The sequence below is a fragment of the Alexandromys fortis genome, unplaced genomic scaffold (genome assembly GCF_014885135.2).
Source record: "Alexandromys fortis isolate MF-2015 unplaced genomic scaffold, M_Fortis_MF-2015_v1.1 scaffold_11, whole genome shotgun sequence".
Taxonomy (NCBI): Eukaryota; Metazoa; Chordata; class Mammalia; order Rodentia; family Cricetidae; genus Alexandromys; species Alexandromys fortis.
In genome coordinates, this window is record NW_026067912.1 from 2,684,375 (window position 1) to 2,707,958 (window position 23,584).

Below are 23,584 nucleotides of genomic sequence, written 5' to 3' on the forward strand. Positions count from 1 at the left end.
GAAAGAAAGAAAGAAAGAAAGAAAGAAAGAAAGAAAGAAAGAAAGAAAGAAAGAAAGAAAATCATTGAATATTCTGAAAACCAAAAAATTGAGGCCAGTGAGACTGCTCACCAGGTAAGGTGTTAGCCAACAAGCCTGGCAGCCTGAGTTAAATCCTGGGGATTCACAGGACAGAAGGAAAGAGCTGACAGTTGTTCCTTGGCCTCTACACATGCACTGTGGATCTCATGAGGGTGTGTGCACTTAAGCACACAAACTAAATAATAAATACATGTAAATTTTTTGAAAACTTATATGTGTCTGCTTTATTTTCTGCAATCCCTTTTATTAATGAAAAAAAGGAGAAAAACCACAGTGAATTACTGATCAGATCCTAAAGCATGGTGCTAAAAAATTCTAATGGCGAAATTCTACTAAATCCTATTATCACTAAATTATTTGTATGTTCTCCTAAGACACTCCATAAGCTCTGCCTCAACTTCAGTGTTTGCCTTGATAAACAAGTAACCCAATAAGTCAGTGTGCAGGTACTAGTAATGTTTTCCATACTGGAGCAAGAGGGGTAGGAGAAGGGAGAAGAAATTGTGTTATTTTTTTAGAGGAGAGGGTGGTGGCAGGCATACACGTTATATAAGAATCGTTTTTTCATCTTTCTAGATGAGATAAACACTGTTGTTACTAAGGCAACTAGTTGAAATGAGTGGGCCATAATAACATATCTGGTTAATAGCAAGCTGCAAGGCAAATCCACTGAGGACTCCCCAGGCGATGGAGGACAGGGACTCCCAGAAGTCCCACGTTTATTTCCCTGGCTACTCAGCATCGCTAGTTAACAGGCCCACTCCCTCTGTAACTCATCTCTTTACCAAATACCAAGCAAGCTACCACTCCACTTCTGCCAGTGGATTCCGAACAGAGACTCTTTCTCCAAATCAAGCATAGAAAAACGAAACCGAGAGTTTGGATTTGCTCAGAAATAATTAAGAACTCTGGGGAGATGTGGAATCTGCAGTTTCTGTCTTCCCTCTCCCTGGGTCTGGATAGAATAAGAAGAGTTCTCAATGCACAGGGGCAGAACTACTGCTTCTGGGAAATCCACAATAAAAGAGAGTGGAAGTCTACCATGGGCCAGGAAGGACAAAATTCCTGTCTCTAGAGTAAACTACACTGTTGCATTAAGGGAGCAACTTTTCCTGTGCAATTCAAAGGCAGAACTCCCCTAACACTGTAGATAAAAATAATAATAATAAAAAACTAGAGTATTTTTCAAACACTGAGAAGAATTTTGAAAACACCTGTGCATGCATATACATATACAACACACAGAAAATAAGGGCTTCAGAAATGAGCATTTGGATGGGACCTGGTATAGGAAGATATGATAAGTCTATTTGGAGAGCTCCAATGTCAGAGTAACATCAAGCAGACTTCAGCCTTCCTTTTTTTTTTTTTCATTGCCTTCAAGTTCTCCCTCCAGCTTGCTCCTTGACTAAAAGCATCTTCACTGTGTACATTTAACACACACAGCAAGACTAGTTCACACTTGAGCACAGCTAGATGATAACACGCCCCCCTCCTTCCCCAGGAGTAGCCATCTTCTCACACCAATTTGGGAAAAGGGGGGCTGGGGGTTTCAGCCTCTCTTCCGAATTTAAATGTATGCCTCTATGGGGTTTGAGGCAAGCTGGCTGAGGTTGGATCAGCTGGGAGATCCCAGGGGCATATAAACAGCATTGACTATTTTAAGTGAAACCATTTTAACAGACAGCTGGTTTAGGACCCAGACAATGGAACACTGAGAAGAAGGCTCGTTGTCATACTCCATAGTAAATCATGCGTCTGCTCATTGGGGGGGGAAGGTGGTGTGCTGAGAGAGGGACAAAGGCAACACTGGCTTAAATAAATCAATGTGTTTATCAGAAGTGAGGATGGGGGGGCACTAAGATGGGAAAGAGAGCAAGAGAAATTATGGAAATGCATTATTTAAATAAATCGTTGAGGGTGAATCAAGTTGAGGCTTACGACCATAGAAAGAAAAGACATAGTATCAAGTGGAAAATAATGTTTACGTTAATCCTGCCAAGGGCAAACAAATCCCTCAAGGCAGTAGGGATGCTTGGACAGGAAGCAACATGAAACAGTAAATAGCAATAACTTCTTCTCGACTTTCAAAACCTGGTGCTCCTATGAGATAAACCTGTCATTGGGAGACCCGATTTTCTACTGAAACAGTAGTCTCTCCTCTCTAAATATCAACCTCTACCAGAAAATAACAAGCAGGCAGGAACAAACGCAAGCTCTTGCTAATCCTCTCCTCATTTTCAGATTGTCTTTTGAACCGTATTTTTTTTTATAATTAACTAAAGAAGAAGAAAAACATTGTTAAAGCCTCTCCACACCCTCCCCAAACAACAGCAGTGGAACTTTGGCTGTCTGAAAAGAAAACGCCACTCATTTCGAAGGCTTAATTATAAGTCGATGTGTGACGTCTCTGGAAATCAGGCCGTCTCTGTCCCATGCTTGCCTATGCTGCCTCTCGTGAAAAAGGCGTCTTTGGAGTATAGTTCATCCCTGGCTTTTCCAAAATATTGCTGAGGCTTAAAAGTTCACTGGAACTTACTACGAATAAAGACCACACAGCAGAAGGGAAAAACGACACGGTGAGAATACCCGGGGATCATACTTCAATAGGAAGCCCAGAGAAGTTCAGAGAATTGAGCTTGGTTTTCTTTGTTTACTTTGCTAATAGTTTTAACTCTTTGTGTCCCCCATCAGGATCAAGGGAGCAGTGCGAATGCGCATTTTTCTCATTAGGAATTTTTCTTGGTTTGCAAAAAAGGAGGGAGCAAGAGGGGGGGGAGAGGTAACAAAAACTTGAATTTCCCACATAAATCAAAATAATAACCTTGAAAATGATACTTCTATTTCTGAATACAAAACAAAAAGCAAAGTCTATTTGTCTCCTTAGAGAAAGGATCATAAATATAAGAACTGCTTTCTTCAAACTAAAGAGACATACCTTCTAAACATAAGCTATCAATAACAGCAAACTACCTAGAACTGAGCTAATCAAAAAGCAATCATGATGCCTTCAGTATCAACACACTGCACAACAATTATTACATTTTCCCACCAGCAGTCTTTCATTTAAAAAAAAAAATACTAGCTAACACAGTCCCACTTCTAGTAGGTAGAAGAACCATAGTTAAAGATTAAGCTATGCCAAAGAAAACACCACAAATCTGACATTTCATAAACAATTGTATCAAACAGAAATCTAACATTAATAGTAGAGTAAAATAAAAGCTGGTTTTGCCTCAAGTAGCAGCTTGGCTACCGGCGAACAAATTGCGAAGATGTAATTCCAGCTCAGCAGCTAAGCAGGCCCGTTTGCAGAAGTGAGTTAGGCATCATATCATATTCACTGTTCGGTTACATCACAGCCCAGACTAAAAGGCAAGCACGTCCCCAGTGCAGGGGCTTTCTGATGCATCCCTTCTGTCTCAAAGAACTAAAAGCCCTTACACTATTCAAATGCCTTGTGTTTTTTTTTTTAAAAAAAAAGGCAAAAACAAAAAAAACCCTAAATTTTCAAATAATCCCATATGACTTTTTTTCTAGACGTAATAAATGATATTTTACTCAGATAGTCACTGCATTTAATACATTAGTAGACACAATTGACTTTGTCAACTCAGTCAAGCAATAATAATAAAATCATAAGAACAGCTAATTTATTATATACTTAATATATGTCAGTCACCGAACTAAGCCCTTTGCAGATAGGGATCCACTTCATTTTCACAGCAGAACTTTGAGTTGGGTGCAACCATTCTTCCCACTAGCTTGATTCTAAAAGCATATATATTTTAATTCCTCTCTAAAACCAAATCTTCCCTGCTCCAAAACCTATGTCAACAATTCACGCATGTCACATCCAAACAGTCCTCATCCCCAGTAAGACCCCCACACAGACAACAGGCTGTCTGTATAGCCATATGAGTTCGATAAATGCATCCCGACTAATATGTTCGTTTTTAATGCTGTTCAAACATTCACATGGAAACAGCTCTAGCGTAAATATCCCCGAACAAATGGCTGTATATTATCCAGGAGGGAGCAGTTGGGCCGCCAGACTGGGGAAGTACTAGGCCATCTGGCTCCAGCAATCTCTCCAAAACCATCAGCTTTGTTTTCACCCCCAGACTCCAAACAACACATTTTCCACTGTGATGAGTTTACATTTTCCCAAACACAGGTCCTGATCATGCATAAAAATTCCAAACTTCTTCATTCCTCTATGTGCAAGGAAATTTAAATCACCTGCGTTTTTGACATGTTACCAAAGGAGACAGAGAGCTGTTGAAATATGGCCCCTGACATAAACCTGCTCTGTCCTCTCTTGTTTGTTCCCCTGGATCTATGAAAGGGCCTCTTTGCTGGCCTGCTAAATTCCTTGGAAACTTATAGATATGCCCTCCCCCTGCCCCAAAAGTGTTTCTCTACCAATAAACTGAAAGAGTGGTTAATCAAATCTATGTAGCCATGGTAGAACATGATGAAACAATCAATGGGAGGGAAATAAAGTGGAATCAACAACTTTCGGTGCTGGGAACATCAAAACAAATATATAAAGAAATCTAGCTCGGGAGCAAATCTCACAAGCTTCCCATTTACTGTGCCTGCACTTTCTTTGCACCAACAGTGTCTGGCATTCCCTTTCCACATACCCCACCTTTAAACCAGCCCTTGCAAAGATCATGTGACAGCTGTTGGCCTTCCTCAAAAAGAAATAAATAAAACCATTTTTGTTTGAGATTGGTTCCCCTTTATTTAAGCATCACTTGAAAAACCCACTCTTTGAGTAACATGGTAGAAGAAATGAGCTTAGTTTTGTGTTTATTGACCACTTAAAGATAAATACCTCACTGAAGGAACCATGGCACACAATTGTATCTCAAATGACACATGGAAACCTGAATTGAGGCAGGTTAAACCTCGGGCCTCCCCAACTGGGTGCATGAGAATTTCTACAGTTGACAGTGTTTCTGGAGGCATCAGCCATAAACTTCTGGATCCTGAGGGCTTTTGCATGCTCACTAATAGAATACCAAAAACAGCCACGACACAAAAACAATCTATTTTTAGGCCAGCTAAACTTGGTTTTGAACAACCCTTCCCAAAAGCAAGACATTTCTTTTCTAATTGAACAGGTTTAGTTTGTTTTGCTGTTGCTGTTGTTCAAGTTTTCAGGTTTTATACTCTATGTTTTACAAAGGAGGCATAAGAAGATGGGACCCCGGAGCCACAGTCACTCCTAGCAAGGCTTCATCATTCCTGGTAGAGTGCAGAATTAGGAATCATTCCTCCAAATAGTCTAATGAGACACTTCAGGAAGGTGTGAAACACTGTGTCGTGTTCATACATCTCGGTTGATGGAGACCATTTCTGGCTCACCTCAGTGCTGCTATGTCTGCTCAGAATGAGGAACAACCTCTGCAACTGAAGCGTGCACAGCCACTTCTGCCTGCTGCTGGCAGACGATGCCATCTGAATGTCAACCCCAGCCTGCCAGTCACGGATGTGACCTCACGCGCACAAAGGCACACCTCTGATATGAAAAGGGGTAGGGTCACCGAGCAAGGGAGAGAAGGCTTCGCAGTGGCCAGGTGTTCCCTCCACCAGGGCTAGTGTTCTGAGAGCTCATTACATTGCCAGCTGTATTCTGCCCCACACTCTAAACATCAAAATCTGGAGTGTGGCAGAAAGGTATCACAGAGGGCCAATGCTACCCCTTAGTCACTCAGCCTCTGCCAGTCTGTACTTTTTGTTAAAGAGGCCACGGTGTGTTTACATAGCATGGACACTTTTAGCAAATTTAAATCAGACTTAAGCATTTAATTATCATGGCGAATTTTTGAACTACAGGAAGGTCCACTGTTTTACTCCTGAAGCTGAATATGAACATGATTCTGCAGCTAAGAAAGGCCTCTGGTATTTCCATCTTTTTTTTTTTTTGAGTATATGATGCTAACTGAGTGCATAAGAAGGTAACTTCCAAAAATCTTGCTGCATGTAATCGAAGAACAAGCAACGGGATAACTGGATAATGAGCTCGGATTGCCTTTCAAAGTGAAAGTTATAGAAAGGGCGGTTACTCAATTATTAGGAAAGCAAATAGGCTCATCTAAAAATGGCTTTTCTCTTAATACATTAGTACCAACTTAGATGATTATTAAAACTTTTTGTCCCAGATTGCTGCTGACTAGATATATAACTACATGTGTTTATAATTTAAAGCTTTAGTAATATATAGCAGATGACTTTCTTATATCTGTTATTTTTTTTCAGTGAAGCCTTTCCCACTTTCACTCCCCACAGCACTTATGATGTTATCAAATGGCAAAGATACCTCCAGCTGTAGGTTTTTTTAAAGCTCCGTGGCCTTGTTAGTAAAATATTTGGTGTATTGCTTTATATTTTTAAAAATCCTTCCGCTATTCTCATATGAGAGAATATGTCGATAAAATGAATTCTTGGTAGCATTATATGTTTAGGGAGATCAGAATTGAGGTTATGGGGAGATAGGAAATGGATAGAAGCAATCTTCTCTAACATGACCTAATTCTATGCTCCTTGGAACAGTCCTGGTCATAGTGTGGCCTGCAGTTTCAGTGGTCAGTGTTCCATGAACACATCGGCCTTATCCTGTTGTTTGTGTGAATACATTTATCTTAAAAAGTAAGTCCTAATAAATACAAGTGGAGTATGGGGCAGAGTTCATTCTTTTTCCCCTGCCCCCCCCTCTTTCCACTCTTCTCTGGTGAGAAGGACAAGAAAGGATTCCCATCATATCAAAAACAATTTTTGAAAAACAGAACTTCACATGATATATTTTTGTTTTGACATCAAATTAAAAGTTACTAAAATCAAGTTTGTGTGTGTGTGTTTCTTTTCAGCAGGGGAGAAAAAAACTAAAAATTCAGAGTCCAAAGGAAAGACAATTATCCTATATAGCCATTTATGCATTCAAGAAAATAACTATGATTAAAACAATAAGTGAAAATTTACTCTGAGCTGTCAACTAAGAAATGAACATAGTCTTCCAGGAGAGGAAAATACTTAAGGGAAATAAAATGACATCAATTTTTTCAGATACTTATTACTTTAAAATATACTTCATACCCATAGTTCCATATATTTTACTTGAGTCACAATAAAAATATAAACATGTTAATCAACATGAGCTGTTATTAAATGCTTTCAGTTAAGATTTCAAGCTTCCCAACAGCTTATTAATGTGTATTTTGCACATTATAGCCAGGCAGATCGAAAGCTATTTTTAATTATGCAAGCACGCCCTAATTCCAAACTTTCCAAACCAGTGAAGGAAGTGCGCCCCTCCTTATTTCAAAGGGAATATTTTAGAATGACAATCAAGTAAACACATTTTAACTCTGGTACTAAAATGTTATTTGCTGTGCAATAGATGGCTTTTCTTTTTATTCTGAATTCTGTCTTTCTCTCAATAAAGCTCTCTCCTTTTTTCTGTTACTTCAACTAACTAACCAACTACTTCATTCTGAAACTATACTTTTTCTTAAAATTAAGAAGAGGGAAGTAAAAAAAAACTGTGCCTCATTAAAATGTCAAGCCTAGCTTCTACCTTGGCTCATAACTGTATCTTTTAAAACATAACTCAACCTTAATGTATACTGCTTGACACCAAGTGTTGGCAGGCTTAAGAAAATGTCGTCCCTGTGCCTTTAAGATGGAAAGCTAGCTAGCTTTTGTTGCCTGGCTCCCAGCCAAACTTGGAGGCCAAAGCAGGAGGGTTTTTGCAAGATACCCTCAAACAATTGTAGGTTCCCACTTCCAACACTACTTTCCAATACCACCGCCTTTAAAAAATAAAATAAAAATCTATAGAGAAGTCATTTGCAAACTTCACCCTGCTCCACACTCCCGCAGAAGCCAGCATTGCCCTCCTAAACACCCCCTCTAAGTTCCTCAGGCCTGGGCCTTGGATAAAGCCTGGCTAGTTTGTGTTTCAGAAGTTCTGAACCCCGGGGGATGGGGTTTCTCTAGGGCTCCTTCTGCACCCCCTAGGGCTTCCAGAGGAAGTCCCGTCCTTACTCCTTCACTCAGCATCCCAGGTCTTAATCACCAGGCCTGGCTTTCTCAGGGAGGGAAATGAGCCTCTAGCGATTCCCCAGACGGAGGTGCTACAACGGCAATGGTCCCGGAAACCTGCGCTGCCACCACTTTGCCAGAGCCCCCCTGGCTTTGAGAGTCTGGATCCCAGTCATCTCTCAGTGGTGGCACAATCAGCTTTTGAACCGCAGCAAATTCTGTGAGCTGAGAATCGTCCCCACAATGTGGAATTCTGAAAAACTTACTTGCTTTGTCATGGAGTCGATGAGGCGCACATAGAAATCCTGTTCCGTCCGTATTCCTGGGGGTGGAGGAAGGAAGAAGGAAAATTAAGAGAGGGGATAAGCCCCGAAGGAAAAAAAGAACCCCCGCAATATAAATAACAAGGGCAACAAACAAAACCTGCGCACAAAGGGGGCCAAGGCCAAGGGGAACTCCTGCTGTCCAGAAAAGGGAGAGCCAGGATGCCCCCTGCCCAATCTAGACAGGATCTTAGGCCTAGTTCAAATGCCTGCTCCCCCTGGAAGCCAGACTCCTCGAAGCACTGGAGCTAGATATGGGGTGGGAATCCCCCAGCCTGGCCACTCTCCCTCCACTCTAGAGCCCCTCTGCAGTCCCCTGAATCCATCAGGACCACCACCATTCCAAGCTCCCCAGAACCGAGGAGCCCTGCGACCTGGGATTTTGGGTTGTGCAAAACAGGCTTCAAGAAGGGGGGGGGGTAGAAAGAAGCCAACCGAGTGGTCAAGTTAGGGGTAAGTGGCCTCCAGTCAGCCCTAGGCTGACCAAGCCGCCCTCCGCCTCCTCAGGTGAGAAACTTCCTAGGATGAAATTTCGGAGAGGCCTGTTCACCTGGAGGGTGGCTGACGACTGAGCTTCGCTGGGGGGCTTTCGTCCACCTGGAGCTCCGTGAGCCCCCTGCCCTGACCCGGAGCCCCAGGGTGCTGGCACCGACCCGACAGGAGCCTCACCATTGCTGTAGAGGAGCTGGAGCCGGTAGTGAATCCCATTATTGGTCTTTTCGCTGTTGGCTTCCTGGTTTGCAGCAGGGCCCAAAGACACAAGAGATGAGGACAAGAAGTCTCCGTGAGCGAGTGCGCAAACTTCGAAGCAACTTTTCCCAAATGGGACCCCCCCACACACACACACACACTAGCCTGTGAAGTCAGCCAGCCCAGATAGCAACAGTAATTGTGGCAACAATTAATACCTTCTCCACCCTCATTTCAAATTGTTCTCTCTCTCTCTTTCCTACTCTCATTCCAGAAAATTCTGTGAGGTGTACTGAATATGGGTGAGACTCTACCTCGAACCTTGGGACTGCAGCCTGGGCCATCTGAGGCAAGCAAGGCAAGGTCTCTTAGTTCAGACCTAGCACATCCCAGGTTCCCAAGGATAGATAGACTGAAGTCGGGTTCGTTTTGCCTGGGCTCTCTCCAGTTCTGGAGGCTCCATATTAACTTTCTGGAGCAGGACCTTGTGTCCCAGGAGCCTGAATTCGTCCAGGACGGGAAGTGACGGGGGGTGGGGGCGCTCACAGGAGTGTGAGGTTAGCTTTGCATGCCCGGAGGCGGCTCTTAAGGCTCCCGGGCCTGCTCCCTGAGCCTAGAACTACTGGGGACAGCGCTGCGCCCACTTACTTTTTCCTTCTCCACGAACCCCACAAAGGCAGTCCTCTCAATTTCCACGGGCTGGCCCTGTCTGTCGTAGAGGGCCAGGACGAAGTGGAAGAAGTTGGATTTCCGCAGATTAGAAGGCGGCTGCTTCTCAAAGTGAGCCCGGGCCAGACCCACCCCGCTGCGACCAAAGACGCAGAGTTAGATCGCTAAGTCAAACCGTGTCCCATACTCCCATTGTCACCCAGGACACGCAAGCAAAACCCCCCAACACCCACCTCCTCTGCTCCCAAAACATCCCCAGGGCGCCTTCCATGACCCATCAGGAGCCCAAGCGCGGCTGAAGAACCGCACGCACGCCAGTCATGTTCCTGGGCTCCCGGTTCAGAGACAGCGGGTCCTCAGAATCCAGAGGTGTGAAAGTTTTGTTTGGGTTTTGGGCGCGAGATGAAACGCTACAATCTTTACTCCACTTGAACCGCGCTGCGTGCAGAGGAAACGTGGCCGTGGGTGAGGTGAAAGGAGGTTAGACAGAAAGTGCGCAGTTTACAACTTCGAAGGATAAGGCGTGGGAATGGGCTCCAACTGCGCCTCCAAATCTCACGAGTGAGGGGGCAGGTGGAAACGAATGCAGGCACGCTAGGCTACTTGCTGCAGCGGCCACCCTCCAGGAAACCTCCCCAGCCTCGGCTAGCTGCCGGTGACCGGCCTCAGCATGCTAATTTTCTACGCAAACACAAGGAAGGGGAGAAGGGTCCCATATTGGGGCTCACGGCGATGAGAAATGATTGATCGCTATGGGAAAGAGAACCGGGATTTTTTTGTTGTTGTTGTGTGTGTTTGTTGATATAGTTTGGTTTTGTTTTTAAATAAAAGACCTATCTTGACAAAGTTTTTCCCCTTCTGAGAAATTCATCCTCACACATTTTGAAACCCAAAGAGCCAGAGCTGCTGACTGAGCAGCTCCGCCAGGTACTAGAGATTGGGGTGCCCGGGGGTACCGCACTGACAGCCCAAAGTGCCCGACAAAACCGGGCAACACACACACACACACACACACACACACACACACACTTTCGCTTCCAGCCTAGTTACCCAATTCACTCTCACTACCAACCACTCCCAACCCTATGCTCAGCGGGGATGGAAATAGTACAGGGACAGTTGTCCCTAGTCCCCCTCACCCCAAAACTAGAATGATGGAATTACTCTTCCTTCTCCTTCTGCACCCTTTAAATCTAATGGGGCTTGGGGCCACCAAGTTTTCCATTCCCATAAGCCCAGCGGGTGGCCAGGAATGAAAAGGATAGGGTACCATTTCTCACTTGGGACCAAGAGCCCCAGGACAGGACTCTGGCTGTGCTCAGGGAAGTTCCTCAAGTTGGCCTCCAAGGGCATGGCCTCCAAGCCACTCTGTGTAGACTCTGAAGAGTGAGAGAGGGTCAGGAGGCGGCCAAGGTGACAGGGGCCGAGGAAGGCTTTTAAGGAACGTGAGAATTAAAGTTGTTCTGCAGGCAGAGTGAGAAAAACTGAAGGCTAGGGAGTAGAGAAAGGGCAAGTGGAGAACCAGATAGCAGAAGTAAGGGAAGACTCCAGGGAGAGAAATGGGAAGACAGAGCAGGAGAGACTGCGAGGTGAGGAAAGAAAGAGCGAAGCTGAGATAGAAGGGGGGGGGGGGGGAAGACTGGGAACGCAAGGATGGAAGAAGAAGAAGAACAAGAAGAAAAGAAATGAAAGAAGGTAGAAAAATGAAAAGAAAATGGGGAGAAAGAAAAGAAATATGGGACGTAAGGGAAAGGAAGGAAGAAGGGAAGAGAAGAAAATTAAGTAAGAAAGGAGAAAAGGAAAGAAGGAAAAAAGAGAAAGGAAAGAATCGAAGAGAAATAAAGGGGGAAAGGAAGCAAAGGGAAGGGAAGGAAAAGGAAAAAATATAACCACCCAGAAAAGAAAACAAGCGGTCAGAAAAGCGCAGTTATCCAACACCGTGCTGGTGAGACGCCTCTTCTAGGTTAAAACAAAATGAAAACAGTCACAGATGAGGCTGCGGAAAGTGCCGGCAAAGCTTGGGCTCGGCTCCCTCCAGCAGTTCTCTGGCCGCCGCCGGCGCCAAGTGCTGCGCAGCCGGGGAGCGCCGCGGAGCCCGAGCGGCGAGCGCAGCACAGCGGCAGACGCACTCGCGTGGCCGGGCCCCGGGTAGCCGCGCTGCCGCCTCCAGGCTCTCCCGCTAGCCCGCGGCCTTTCCGCCGCGGTCCCCGAGCGGTACCCACCTCTGCGCCGCTGTGTTGGCGTCCAGCACCCCGGCGCCCTGCATCCACGTCCGCACCGCGTTCATGCCGCTGCCCAGCGGCTCTTCCTTCATACTGCTTCCACTCCGTTGGATGCTTTCCTGGATCCCAAACATGAAAACAACCTTTTCTTGTGGAAAATCTCCTCCCCTTTGAAAATATTGAAAAAAAAAAAAGGAAGAAAAACGCCAACCACAGATTTTTTTTTTTGAGTCGATGAAACTCGCGCTACATCAAGGCGGCGGGCTGAAAAGCAAAATTTTTAAAAATGTAAACCTTCGCTCAAAACTGAGCGATAACAAGGGGGGGTTGAAGAAAAAAAAGAAAGGGAAAATCCAACAAAAAGATCAAAATTAAGAAAAAAACATAGAGATGTATGCTTGGCTGTTGGGGGTTGTTTGGTTGGTTGATTTTGAGTTTGGGTGCTTTTTTTTTCCTTTTTTTTTTTGCTTTTTTTTTTTTTTTTGTAGTATTCACAGGCCGTTGGAGTACAGGAGGGGCTGGAGTTTCCTTTTGTAGAGGTACCTTCACTTGAAGAAGCAGGAAGAAAAAAAAAACACCCTGATGACAATTTAAGAAACAATAGATAGGACTCTCGAAGCCGGCTTGGCTACTTGAAGTGTCATTTTCCACAATCAGGCAAGTTTTTTTTCCTCTCTCTCTTTTTTTTCCTCCTCTCTCAACCAAAGATGTTTCTTTCCTTTCCGTGCTTGTAGATGAGGACGCTGGTTGCTGTAGACAGATACACCGGAGAGGGTGGGGGGAAGGGGAGAGAGAGGGAAAGAGGAAGGGGGGGAGGGAAAGAGATAGAAAGAGAGAGGAGAGGGAGAAAGAGAGGGGTGGACCCTGCTGGATGGAGATTCTGTTTTCTCCTTGCTAAAATAGAAGTGATTTGCAGGCTCTCCCTGTGGAATCCAGTTTGACTCTCCCCAGAGCTAAACACAGGCACACTAACCCCAAAGGGAAAGAGGCGGGGCCCTCGCAGTCTGGCCACGCCCCTTCTTTGCATAACGTCATCCTTCCGCCTTACCGCAGCCAATCGTAGCTCCCGAGCTGCTTGTTCACAGAGCCAGGCCACACTCCCTCATTAACATCCTTCTCCTGATGGCGCAGGGGAGTCGCCAAAGTTCCCGGCAAAGTGGCGAGCGAGGGAGCACTGAGCACCGGCTTCTAGGCTGGGAAGGAGCGGGGCCGGGACCCTGAGGAGCGAGAAAGTGGGCAGAGGGAAGGAGATGGAGATATCCTTCTCAGGGATCTGGGCTGAGAGGGTGTGCACCACGGCGGCGGTCTGCGTCTCCCTGGGCAGACACCTGGTCCCTTGCTGCTCCGCTGTCCTGCTCCGGGGGCAAAAGTGAAGGAAAAAGGACTGACAAGGCAGAAAAGGCAGGATGCGCATCCCAGGTGCCCAGTTCTTCACTTTGAAGCAATGGAGGGATGGAATTTGTGTGCGCGAGATTGAGGCTTGAGGGCCCGCGGAAGGACACTGTCTCCGTAGCAAGAGCGGTACAGGAGCCCAAAGCCCCAACAAATGAGGCATTAGCAGATCTCTAGGGAGTGGGGGATCCCGACTCTGTCTTCAGCCTGCCGCTGAAATGACTCTGGTTCTGGTGCTGGGCTGTGTTCTTACTCTCAGGTCTCTGCAGCAGCACCTCACCCCCCCACCTCCGAGATGTGCGAATGGTGGAAAGAATGGGACGCTGGGGTTGTGCCAGAGCGTGACTCTGAATATCCTCATATTCAGTCTTTTTCTTTATCAAAGCAGCAAGGATGTTGCCTCCTCTGATTAGTTGGTTACTGGGCACACGGGGTTCTTTCTTTAAAAAGGGAAGGCAGCTTGAGTCAATTTTAGTCACAACCACAAGAAGAGGGACTAAGAAATAGAGGAGAGAGGTGGGGGTGGGGGAAGAGAAGGAGGAAGTGGAGTCTGTAGAAGAAATACAAGGGGAAGAAAGGAAGGAAACAAAAAGAAGAGAAAGAGGAAAGAAAGGTAACTTGCCTTCCACCTCGGGCCTTTTGGCCTTTGTGTTGTGGCTGGGGAGGAACTAGATAGACGGTTACAGGTAATGTGCCTGCCCCATCTTTTTTTTTTTTTTCCTCAAGATTGCAGGGGACATCTCTGGGTGCAGCCTAATCTGCTAAGGGCTGCTTGGGGAAATTCTTTGCCCGAAATCCAGGTTCCCTTTCTGCTGGCCTTCCTGGGCCATCTGATTTAGAAAATGTATTGGGGTCAGCGATGGAAAAGTACACGTCTCTGTTGAATGAAAGCATTAAGACAGGCAAGGGTTGGGCTTTGTGGTTATGGCGGAGGAGGAGGAGAGTGGAGCCCTTTCGTGATGAAAGAGTAAGTTTAGTCCAAGCCTACAGGTACACACATGGCCACTGTCCTCAGACCCAACTTTATCTCCCATCTAGCTCTCAGAGGATTTGTCTGGACCATACATGTGCTGGGACCGTTCTTTCTGGGACCATAATTAATGTATCTCTTCCAAGCTACCCCTGCAGAGATCATCTGACCCATCAAGGATCCCCATAGCATCTGCCAGAGTTTCTGGAACACAGCTGGTGCTGAGTGTGTGTGTGTGTGTGTGTGTGTGTGTGTGTGTGTGTGTGTGTGTAAAAAGATGGGAAGGGCTACATGGTTGTAGACACTCGTATCTTCTCCATCTCTGTAGAATTTAGATGCACAATTGAATCTCGGCCTATTAAACTTTTTCCCAAGTTGCAAGCCCAAGATCCTGTTAGCTTACAGAGTCCACAGAACCAGTGCCTTTCCTTTTCTAAGTTGGGGGTGGGTGTTACTTCAATGTAGGGGCATCACAAAGCAGGAGCCACCCACCAACAATGGGTCCCAGGAAGCCCTAACCTAAGACTCCGGCCTTTCTTTAACAGATCCACGTTTCTCTTCCAGTAACCAAACCATTTAAAGTTGTTTGTAACAGGGTATGCGTCCCAGTGATGAGGAGCACACAGTCAGGAAAAGCTCACTGCCTGGAAAGGAGAAAGGCAGTCACACTTTGTGATTAGTAGGCGTCACAGAGAACACAGACCTCTGGGGGTCATCTACAAAGGACCCTGGTGTGAGTAAGCACATGAAACCCACTGTCCCCAAAGCCAGACTGGCACAGAAAATGGTATCTTTAGCATACCGATGATCTGGGAACTAACTACAAAAGAAGCAATTTTCACATCCATCCATGTCCACCAAGCCAGAGAAGAAGAAGAATGCAAAGAGAGGGGCTCAAGAATCTCTTCCCCTTTGGGCGGGGACCGACATCAGGCACCTCACCTGGGCTGATGGGCATTCTTCATTTCCATTAAGCCAGACAGAGTACACGTGTAGGTGTTTATCTGGATGTCTTGCACTTTTAACATGGCTTTTGCATCTGGTCGTAAATGCTTAAGAAGGAGCAGGCTAGAGAGAAAGTGGAACAGAGAGGGTGGGCAGAAAACTAAGGATGACACCCAGGACCACAGAGTGTGTCCTAGACCGTGTGTGTGTGTGTGTGTGTGTGTGTGTGTGTGTGTGTGTGTGTGTGTGTGTGTGTGTGTTGAAGGAGAGGCGTACTTGTTGAGCATTGAGATTCCCAGGCCTCACTCACAACTGCACAGTCCGAGCCCCTGGCTTTGGTACCTAGGAATTCATATGAAAAGATGGTGGTAATTCTTTGCTGCTCTCTCTCATCTCTGAGAGAAAAACCAAAGGAGAGGGAAGCGGTGAGAGGGGAAAGATTGAGCGAGGCGAGAGCACAATCGGTTTCTCAGAAGGAGTCACTACAGAGGAGTGTGATTCTTCTGGTTCCGCGATGAACTTTTGGCAGTTTCTCCAGTCTTCTTCAGGTCGGCCAGAGTCATGGACAGCCCCTCAGAGGGTCTTCCCTGCCAGGCAGGGCTGCCCAGCTTTGGGGGTTCTCGAGAGTGCCAGAGGAAGTTGAGGCCAGGTCATAAGAAGTACCTCCCCCTGCATCAAGCAAGACTTCTCACATCCCGGCCGTTCCAAACGTCTGTAAACTCAGATTCTCTCTCTTGGGGCGCATCAAATGACAAAATAGCTTCGAGGGGCTCAGGTAGAAATCAGCTCCCCTGCTCGCCCTTGAGTAAAAAGAAAGACCCCCTCCTTGAATTCACTGAAACTTGGGGCCAGGGAGGAACGTCCCGGGGAAAAGAGGGGATGGCTTTTGCTCGCCTGCCCCCAGGAGGCCAGGCTTGGGACTTGTCTCTAAGGGGTTCTACTGTCCTCTTTCTAAAGACTCCCGCCCCCAGGACCAACAGTCCAGGGGAAGTAACCCCTCACCTTTCTTAGTTTCCTGGCCAAGAGGCAGCTTCGACCTCCAGTGGGAGGACAGGCGCTTCCTTCAAAGCTGGGAGGAACGGGAAGTGGGGAAGCAGGCGAAAAAGCAGCGAGGCTCAAAGGCCCTCTTGCCTGCTGCATGCTCCTGGGGGAGTCGCGGGATCACTAGGCTTCGGAGACGGGTGACAGGGACGGGCAGAGGTCAGAGCGTCAAAAGGAGTGTGTGTGTGGGGGGGACACCCGACAGAGTTGGTAGAGACCTTGAGCCCTGGGAAAGTGAGGTGAGGCCGAGGGAAAGGAGGATGCAGGTGAAGGCGGCCGGACACTGAGACACACGCACCCACTAAAGCCTGGCCTGTCCCCGGGTGGCATTTATCCACCGCTATGGGGAGCGTGAGAGCCATAGGCCAGAGCGCCACCGGAAATCCGGACTCTGATCCGGGCTTGCGACCTCGTAGCGCTCCGGAAAAGTCCCCCCTTGCTCATCCAGTCCCTGTCCCTGGGATCGCCTTTCTCCTCATGGTACCAACTAGAACATTGAGGCAAAGAATGATAGCCGCTCGCGGGAGGATAGACTCTGATAGGATCAGGAGTGGCGGGGCTCCTAGAAACTGTCCGCTCCCCAACCGATCTGTGGCCTCTCTCGGGTTTCCCCCGGGATCGTCCCAGACAATAAATAGATCCCATTTGTTGTTGGCTTTACCGGGCATGAGATTATTCAATTTCCACCACAGGCCACTCCCATTGTACAGGTGAGGAAACTGAGGGTTTGTGAGGGAAGTGGAAATAAAAAAAAAAAAAAAAAACTTGTGCCACCTCCCCCGATCCCCGCCCCCATCACACCGCTAATAAAGCTACTAGGTCACTGTCTCCTGGCCTGGTGCTGGTGCTGTTAATCTTGGAGCCAAACCTCCACCAGGCAGAGGCATAGACCATCTACCCACCACCACCCAAACTCGCTAGTGCGTTAGGTCCCAGTTGCATATAAGCAGGACAAAAAGAGAGAGGAGGCCACATGTCATCTTGAGGGCAAACCGCACAAATTGTTTTGCAAAAATCCTAACGAATATGAATATTTGAAAACACGCCTGCGCTATAACGTGTAAGTGTGCTTCGAGTCTCCCAGCCCTACCCGGACAGGGCTCCCCAGGGAACACCAACCCCAGCCCTACCTGGGCCACATCGTCTCACCCTGCCCCAGCTGAGGTCTAAACTCTGACAAGCTTGTTTGACAGAAACAGCTTAAGTACAGGACTTCGCCTCAACATCCAACTTCGGATGTCCACAAGGCCCATCACAGGACAGACCTCTGGACCCCTGCCTGAGCTTTCATGGGGGAAAAGATGCTTCTGTCTTGGCCCGAATATAGACGCCTAAAACCACAGGTCATTCTGAGTTGGTGAAGTTCCAGAAAAAGAACCCTCGTCTGCGCTGCCTTCAAAGCTGGTACCCTGCCTTAAGAATTTTCCCTAACAGCCTGAGAGACTAGACCCGGCTCCCTCCACACTCCGGGGTACACGGGTGTTAGAAAGGAACTTCCCAGCAGTTTATAATTGAACATTGCTTAACGTTTAAAATACAAACTGAGGTGGAAGAGGGGAAGGGGGGGCTGTAAGATTTAAGAGCGAGATGGGCCTGTTTCAAACCCTAAAAGAAAGCTGAGAAAGGAAAAATGCGTTTGGCAAATGAGCTCAAAATATCCAAGAGACAAAAAGTTTGTGCGCTCGTTTCTTTGATGACTTTCTTGTGCACTTCCTTGTCCTCGTTGCTACCTTTGTTTAAGATGCCCGTGGTGCAAATGTACAGACAGGTTTCCATCAGCGACGGACGGCTGCGTATTTGTGGTCCTATACAGTGCGCTGCTGAGTTGTGACAGGGCACTGCTGGCTCCGTGTGAGCACTTCCGCTCGACTGCGGGGGCCAAGGGAATGAGTACAGGTGCACCTCTATCAAGAGTGTGTATGAGTGTCATGTGTAGATATATTTTATGTGAGTATGGTGTGCAAGTCCGTGTGTACGAGCACGATCATACTCGTGAGTAGAAGCCCGATTTCACACGTGTTTCATGTGTGCACTTGTGTGTGTTAAATACAGTAAAGACATCCTAAAAATCTAAGTACCGCTGCGGGAAATCACCAAGCTGGGTGGAAACTAAGGTGTCAAGGGAAGTGGTGAGACTGAAGGTCTCTTGGCCTTACGGGTAGGAAGGAACCTGCTGAATGAGTGCAGGGCATGGCCACAGGCCGGGAATGAGCGCCCAGCTCAGCTCCCTGCAGACCAGATGTAATTTCCACCCACAAATTACACGAACTGAGAGCGCAAAGATCCCTGCTGGACAGTTCCGCGCTCCTAATGGTTCCTCGCGGACAGTTTCTGATTATTGATGCCGCGTCCAAAAAGAGACCGCTTCCGGGAGATTTGCTTGTGTGTCCATTCCCTTTATCGCTGTTGATTCGCTTGGCTGCCACAAAGACTCAGCCAAACCTATCAACAGGACCCTGCCCAGGATCCTCTAAGCGAATCCGGGCTTGCAGGCTACTTGCGAGCCAGAATCGTCTTCTAAGGTGGAGTCACAGCGCCACCTCGTGATCGTTGAGCTCCTTCGCGACACTGACGCTCGAGACAGCCTATTTCCCAGCGCCGGTTGGGGATTCACATTGACCATTTCTTTACTCGATTAATAAATTCCTCGTCTTCCAAGGAACACCTTGAGCATCTCTACACTATCCACCCGCCACGGTTCAATTTCCAAAGGTACCTAAATGAATCTTTCCCTTTAACTTAGCCCCTGGATATCTTTCCATGGTTTCCCCTCAGGTTCATCTCACACTGCTCCCCCTCCAATCAAGGAGCTACTGAATAATGTGGAGGACTGTTTTCCCAACATCTACCCAATCTGCAGTTTATTGAGTGTGTGTGATGGAGTCTCTGATACAATGTACTATGCTAAGTATACCACAGTCTCTCTCAATCTTCCCAGCAAAGTCACGCAGCAAAACCCGATGTTTCTTCTTACTTTGCACGTGAAGAAACCAACGTCTAAGGGGGAGGAAAGTGCCCAGGCAAGGTCACCTTGCAAAGTCGAGCCCAGGTCAGTCTATATAATGCCAGAACAACACACGTTTAGCTTCTGTGTCTTGCGGACTCCATCAGCACTGTGTGACCAGACAAGGCTCAGAATGGGCACTCGTGTTCACGGAAACCCATTTCCCCAAAGAACTGAGCCGGGAAGAGAACTGCTGGTTTCAAGCACCTTGACCAACATACCAGCACAAGGGTTGATCACAAATGTATTACACCACTGTCTACCTAAGGGACCCTGGCCAAGGCAATCATCCCTCAACCTCCTTATTCTTTAGTTAAAGGTATTTTGCTATTTATTTTTAACTTATGAGTGTACGTGTTTCCCTGAATGTATGTATGTACACCGTGTCCGTGCCTCCTGCCGCCAAGGGCCAGAAAACAGAGTCAGATATCCTGGAACTAGAGTTACAGATAGTTGTGAGCTGTGATGTGGATGCTGGGAAATTACCTTGCGGTTATATCTTCATTTTCATTTCGGACATGAATTACGTGATGGAACATGTTTACTTCGTGGTGGTTTGAGGGTTTATGTTAACCCTGATATGTTAAAAAACATTTAAAGGGTGGAAGGGGGAAGGATATAACTAAACAGTAAATCAACAGGCTTGGCCTCTCGCCCTTACCTCCTCTGTAGACTTTTGCCAAGTAAGATTTAAAGGGAGACTATAAATGTGTTTCTTACCCTGGAAAGTACAAACCTCTATTTTTTTTTAATTAGGGGAGATTCTGAACTAGTCTGAGTGTTTCCCCAATCAAAAGAAAAAGCCCATTATTTCAACTAGCACATTGAAAGCTTTGAAATTAAACTAAGCAAATGTCTGTATGCAAATAACTGCGCCCAAATAAGAGAAACAAATTAGGGTCGTTGGAGCTGAGTCCAGGCCTTCAGACACTTCCCAAAAAGACAACATTTTTCAAGTTGAGTGTCTCTTTCTGGAATGACTCGTTAAGGCGCTACTCTGTGGTTTTGCTGAAAATGAACTTTCCGGCTTGCTCAGGTCTGAAAAGGTAAATGAATAGGGCTCATGTCCTAGCCCTGCATAACTTCTCCTCCTCAGAGAAAGGAAGCAGGAAATCCATGGAAAACAGAAACGTGGCCCCCCATCCGTTCCCAGAGACCCCATTGCATGCTGGGTCTAGTTTAATCCATCTGCACTTGTTTCTTGTTTCAGGAGATGCTCTTGTATGGCAAGGAAGAGATTTGGGGAACTTTATCTTCATCAAAGTAATGTGTTCAGGGGTTGAGTTGTATGACTGATGAAGTTTCATTGTCCTTACATGGGAATTTGGCTCATATTGATGCTGTGGCACACTGGTTTTTGACAAATTGGGGTCTCTTCTATTTCTTCCATCATCACCTCCACAACCACCACCACCACCACCACTTTCTCATCCTCCACTTCCCCAAACACCATCACCTCCTCTTTCTCTTCCTCCCTACCCCACTACCTCCTCCTCTTCCTCTTCTTTGTCTTTCTCACCATCATAGTCATTAGGGAAATGCACCGAAATTCTGGGTCTTTTTCTTCTTGCAGGATGTTTCTTCTGTTATATCCAGGTTGGGGTATTCTGGGTCCTATTCATATACAGGATCCCTGTGATTTGCCTTGGCCAATAAGGAATTATCAGGGATAACATGTCACTCATGGGCAGAAGTAAGAGTCAGTGTGCAGTTTGCCAAGTTCTCTTCCCTAACCACGGGATCAGATGGATCCCCAAATGGATTTTACACTAACCTGCTGCTCTTTGTAAAGACCATGTATGGTAGAGCTCCCTGTACTCATAGGGGAATTTAGAACCAGGGGGAAATTATCCTGTTACTATAAAGCACAGGGAACTCTTTGATTGCAATGTAGCCTGGCCTTCTTGATGAATGCACTTAAGAAAGCAACATCTTTTCTTCTGGGAGATACTAAGAAAATTCTTCCACTTGGGGGGGGAGTTCTACATCTAATGAAAATGAAAAGAATAATCAGAAATCTGAATGTCATCATTTTAGTCAAGTTATTCCTGGGGTTCACAACATCATTTGGAAAACCTTGAAGAGAGAAAAAGAAATGAATTGTAGAAATCATTCAAAGGAATCTTAAAATTCTTGCTAGAGCCCCACAGGACTTTCCAAGAGCATTTTCCTCACTTGCAGACACACTATGAAGTGAGTTCCTTATGGTTTAACTGGGAAAGACTTTCTTAGCAATTCCACAGGGGAATAAAGAAGCATTTCTCTGGCCTGGAAAGATGGCTTGGCTGTTAAGATTGCTTGCTGCTCTTGCTGAGGACCAGAGTTGGGTTCTCAGCACCCACATTGGGCTGCTCACAACCACCTGTAACTCCAGTTCCAGATATTCGGATACCCTCTTATGACCTCTGTGAGTACCTACATGCAGGTGACAGATGCTCACACAGACACACATACATATATATAAATAAAAATAACAAATCTTTTTTTTTAAAAAAAAAGCAAGAAATATATCTTTCCCCAGTACATTCACTTCTATAATTTCAAGTTGACAAAAGTAAGAATACTTGGCTAGTCAAGTCTTTAAGAAGCATCATTTTGAGAAAGTTCACCCTTCCAGAATCTAGTTCCTCATCTTGTATTACGGACTAAATGTTTGTGGTCCATTCACCAATCATATGTTGAAACTTTGCAACCTTTCTTCCCCATCGTATGCTGGTATTACCTCTACAGCAAACATAGCAAACAGGAAGAGTTTCAAAGTGGTGAAGGGCCAAGTCTGAGATTCACCAGCCACGACCAATGAGCAAGTTCAACTGTTGTAACCCCAGAATCACAGCAGAACCTAACCAATCTCGCATTGATCTGAGACTCCTAAGCCTCCAGCCTGAGAGTACTAAATGTCTGTTGGTTAAAGTACCTGCTCTCTGTTGTTCTGTTACAGCATCCTGTGCAAATGACAGTAGCTAGGAGAACTAAAAACAATTAGATTAAATGATCCGCAGGCTAGCATCACTCTCTAGCAAGCTGCCATCGGAGGTATTAGAGTGACAGCATTTCCAGGAGCTGTACCTATGGGTACAGCTCATCCAGAACGTCCTTGTGTTTCCAAACACAATGCTGCTTTGTATGGTGCTCTTTGGATTTTCGTATACTGGCCCGGCATTGACTGCTTCCAGGATAAGCAAGCGCTTCTCCTCTTCAGCCTCAAATTAGTCTAAAGGTGGGCTATTAGAAAACAGACAGGATAGATGTGGACCACATAAAAGGCTCTCTGCTTCTAACTTCTATACCAGCTATATTTAAAGACGCTTTTCAGGTTTTCATGAACTGCTCACCTAAGGAAATTGCCAGGAAACTTTTGTGAGAAGTAGTGGCTGTGTGACTAGTGCCCTAGACAGAGCCAGTGAGGCTTTTTTCTTCATCTTTGGAGTAGCGTGGCTGATTGCCAACAGTGCGGCTCCTTTCACTTAGATAATAGTTGAAAATTGGCGGCGAGGTATTACTGCCTTGACTCATGGCAACAGGGGAAGAAGCAAGGTGAAGTTACACTTGGATCATGTGGCTGCTGAGCTGCAGTTTGGCCACAGCTACCTGAGAAATTAAGAAAGCTGTCTGCAACTTTAGCAGAGGATAGGAAATATCCTACCATGGCTGAATTTGGTGATACACGCCCTTAATCTCAGTACAGAAAAGGCAGAGGCAGAAGGTTATCTGAATTTGAGGCCAGCCTGGTCTAAGTAGCAAGTTTCAGGCCTGCCAAGGCTATATAAGGAGACCCTATCTCAAATAAAAAAGGATGGGTGAAGGGAAGAAAGAAAGGATGGAACCGACTTCATAGAGCCCTCCTGTATAGATAAATGTATGATGTTTCTGTTGTCAAATAGTTAAATAGATAACTGGCTTCACTCTCCTGAGTGTCCAAGAAGGACACTATTGTCCTTGAAGTTTGAAGCAGACATATTATTTACTTGATCCACAACACTTAGAGAGAGTTAAGAGGACCCCCAAATCACCCCTTCCATAAACAAAGGCGTATGCATCAGTTTGTCGTCTGCTGTGATAAGCACCTGTCCTCCAACAGTAAAGCAATGGGTTGGAGGTCAGCAAGTGCTGAAGCCCCAGAGAACCTGGGCCTGCTTGTTGATGCATCTCACATCAACCAATGCTGACTGCAAACTGCTATAGCTTCCTAATT

General features: G+C 46.2%; 1 protein-coding gene across 7 annotated transcripts in view; it reads right to left on the reverse strand.

Moving 5' to 3' along the window:
• Positions 1–12,989, reverse strand: part of Ebf1 (EBF transcription factor 1) — a 387,947-nt gene extending 374,958 nt beyond the window's left edge. For 4 of the 7 annotated variants that reach the window (XM_050138716.1, XM_050138715.1, XM_050138714.1 and 1 more), the window contains exons 1-4: positions 12,038–12,989; positions 9,795–9,951; positions 9,126–9,189; positions 8,400–8,455 (exon numbers count right to left, since the gene is read on the reverse strand). In XM_050138716.1, the coding sequence (XP_049994673.1) occupies positions 8,400–8,455; positions 9,126–9,189; positions 9,795–9,951; positions 12,038–12,171 (411 nt within the window). In that variant the 5' untranslated portion in view covers positions 12,172–12,989. Of the gene's footprint in view, positions 1–8,399; positions 8,456–9,125; positions 9,190–9,794; positions 9,952–10,048; positions 10,184–11,085; positions 11,184–12,037 lie in introns of those variants that run through there. The other 3 variants (XM_050138720.1, XM_050138718.1, XM_050138717.1) reach the window with 2 other exon arrangements.
• Between the last annotated feature and the right edge of the window lie 10,595 nt (positions 12,990–23,584).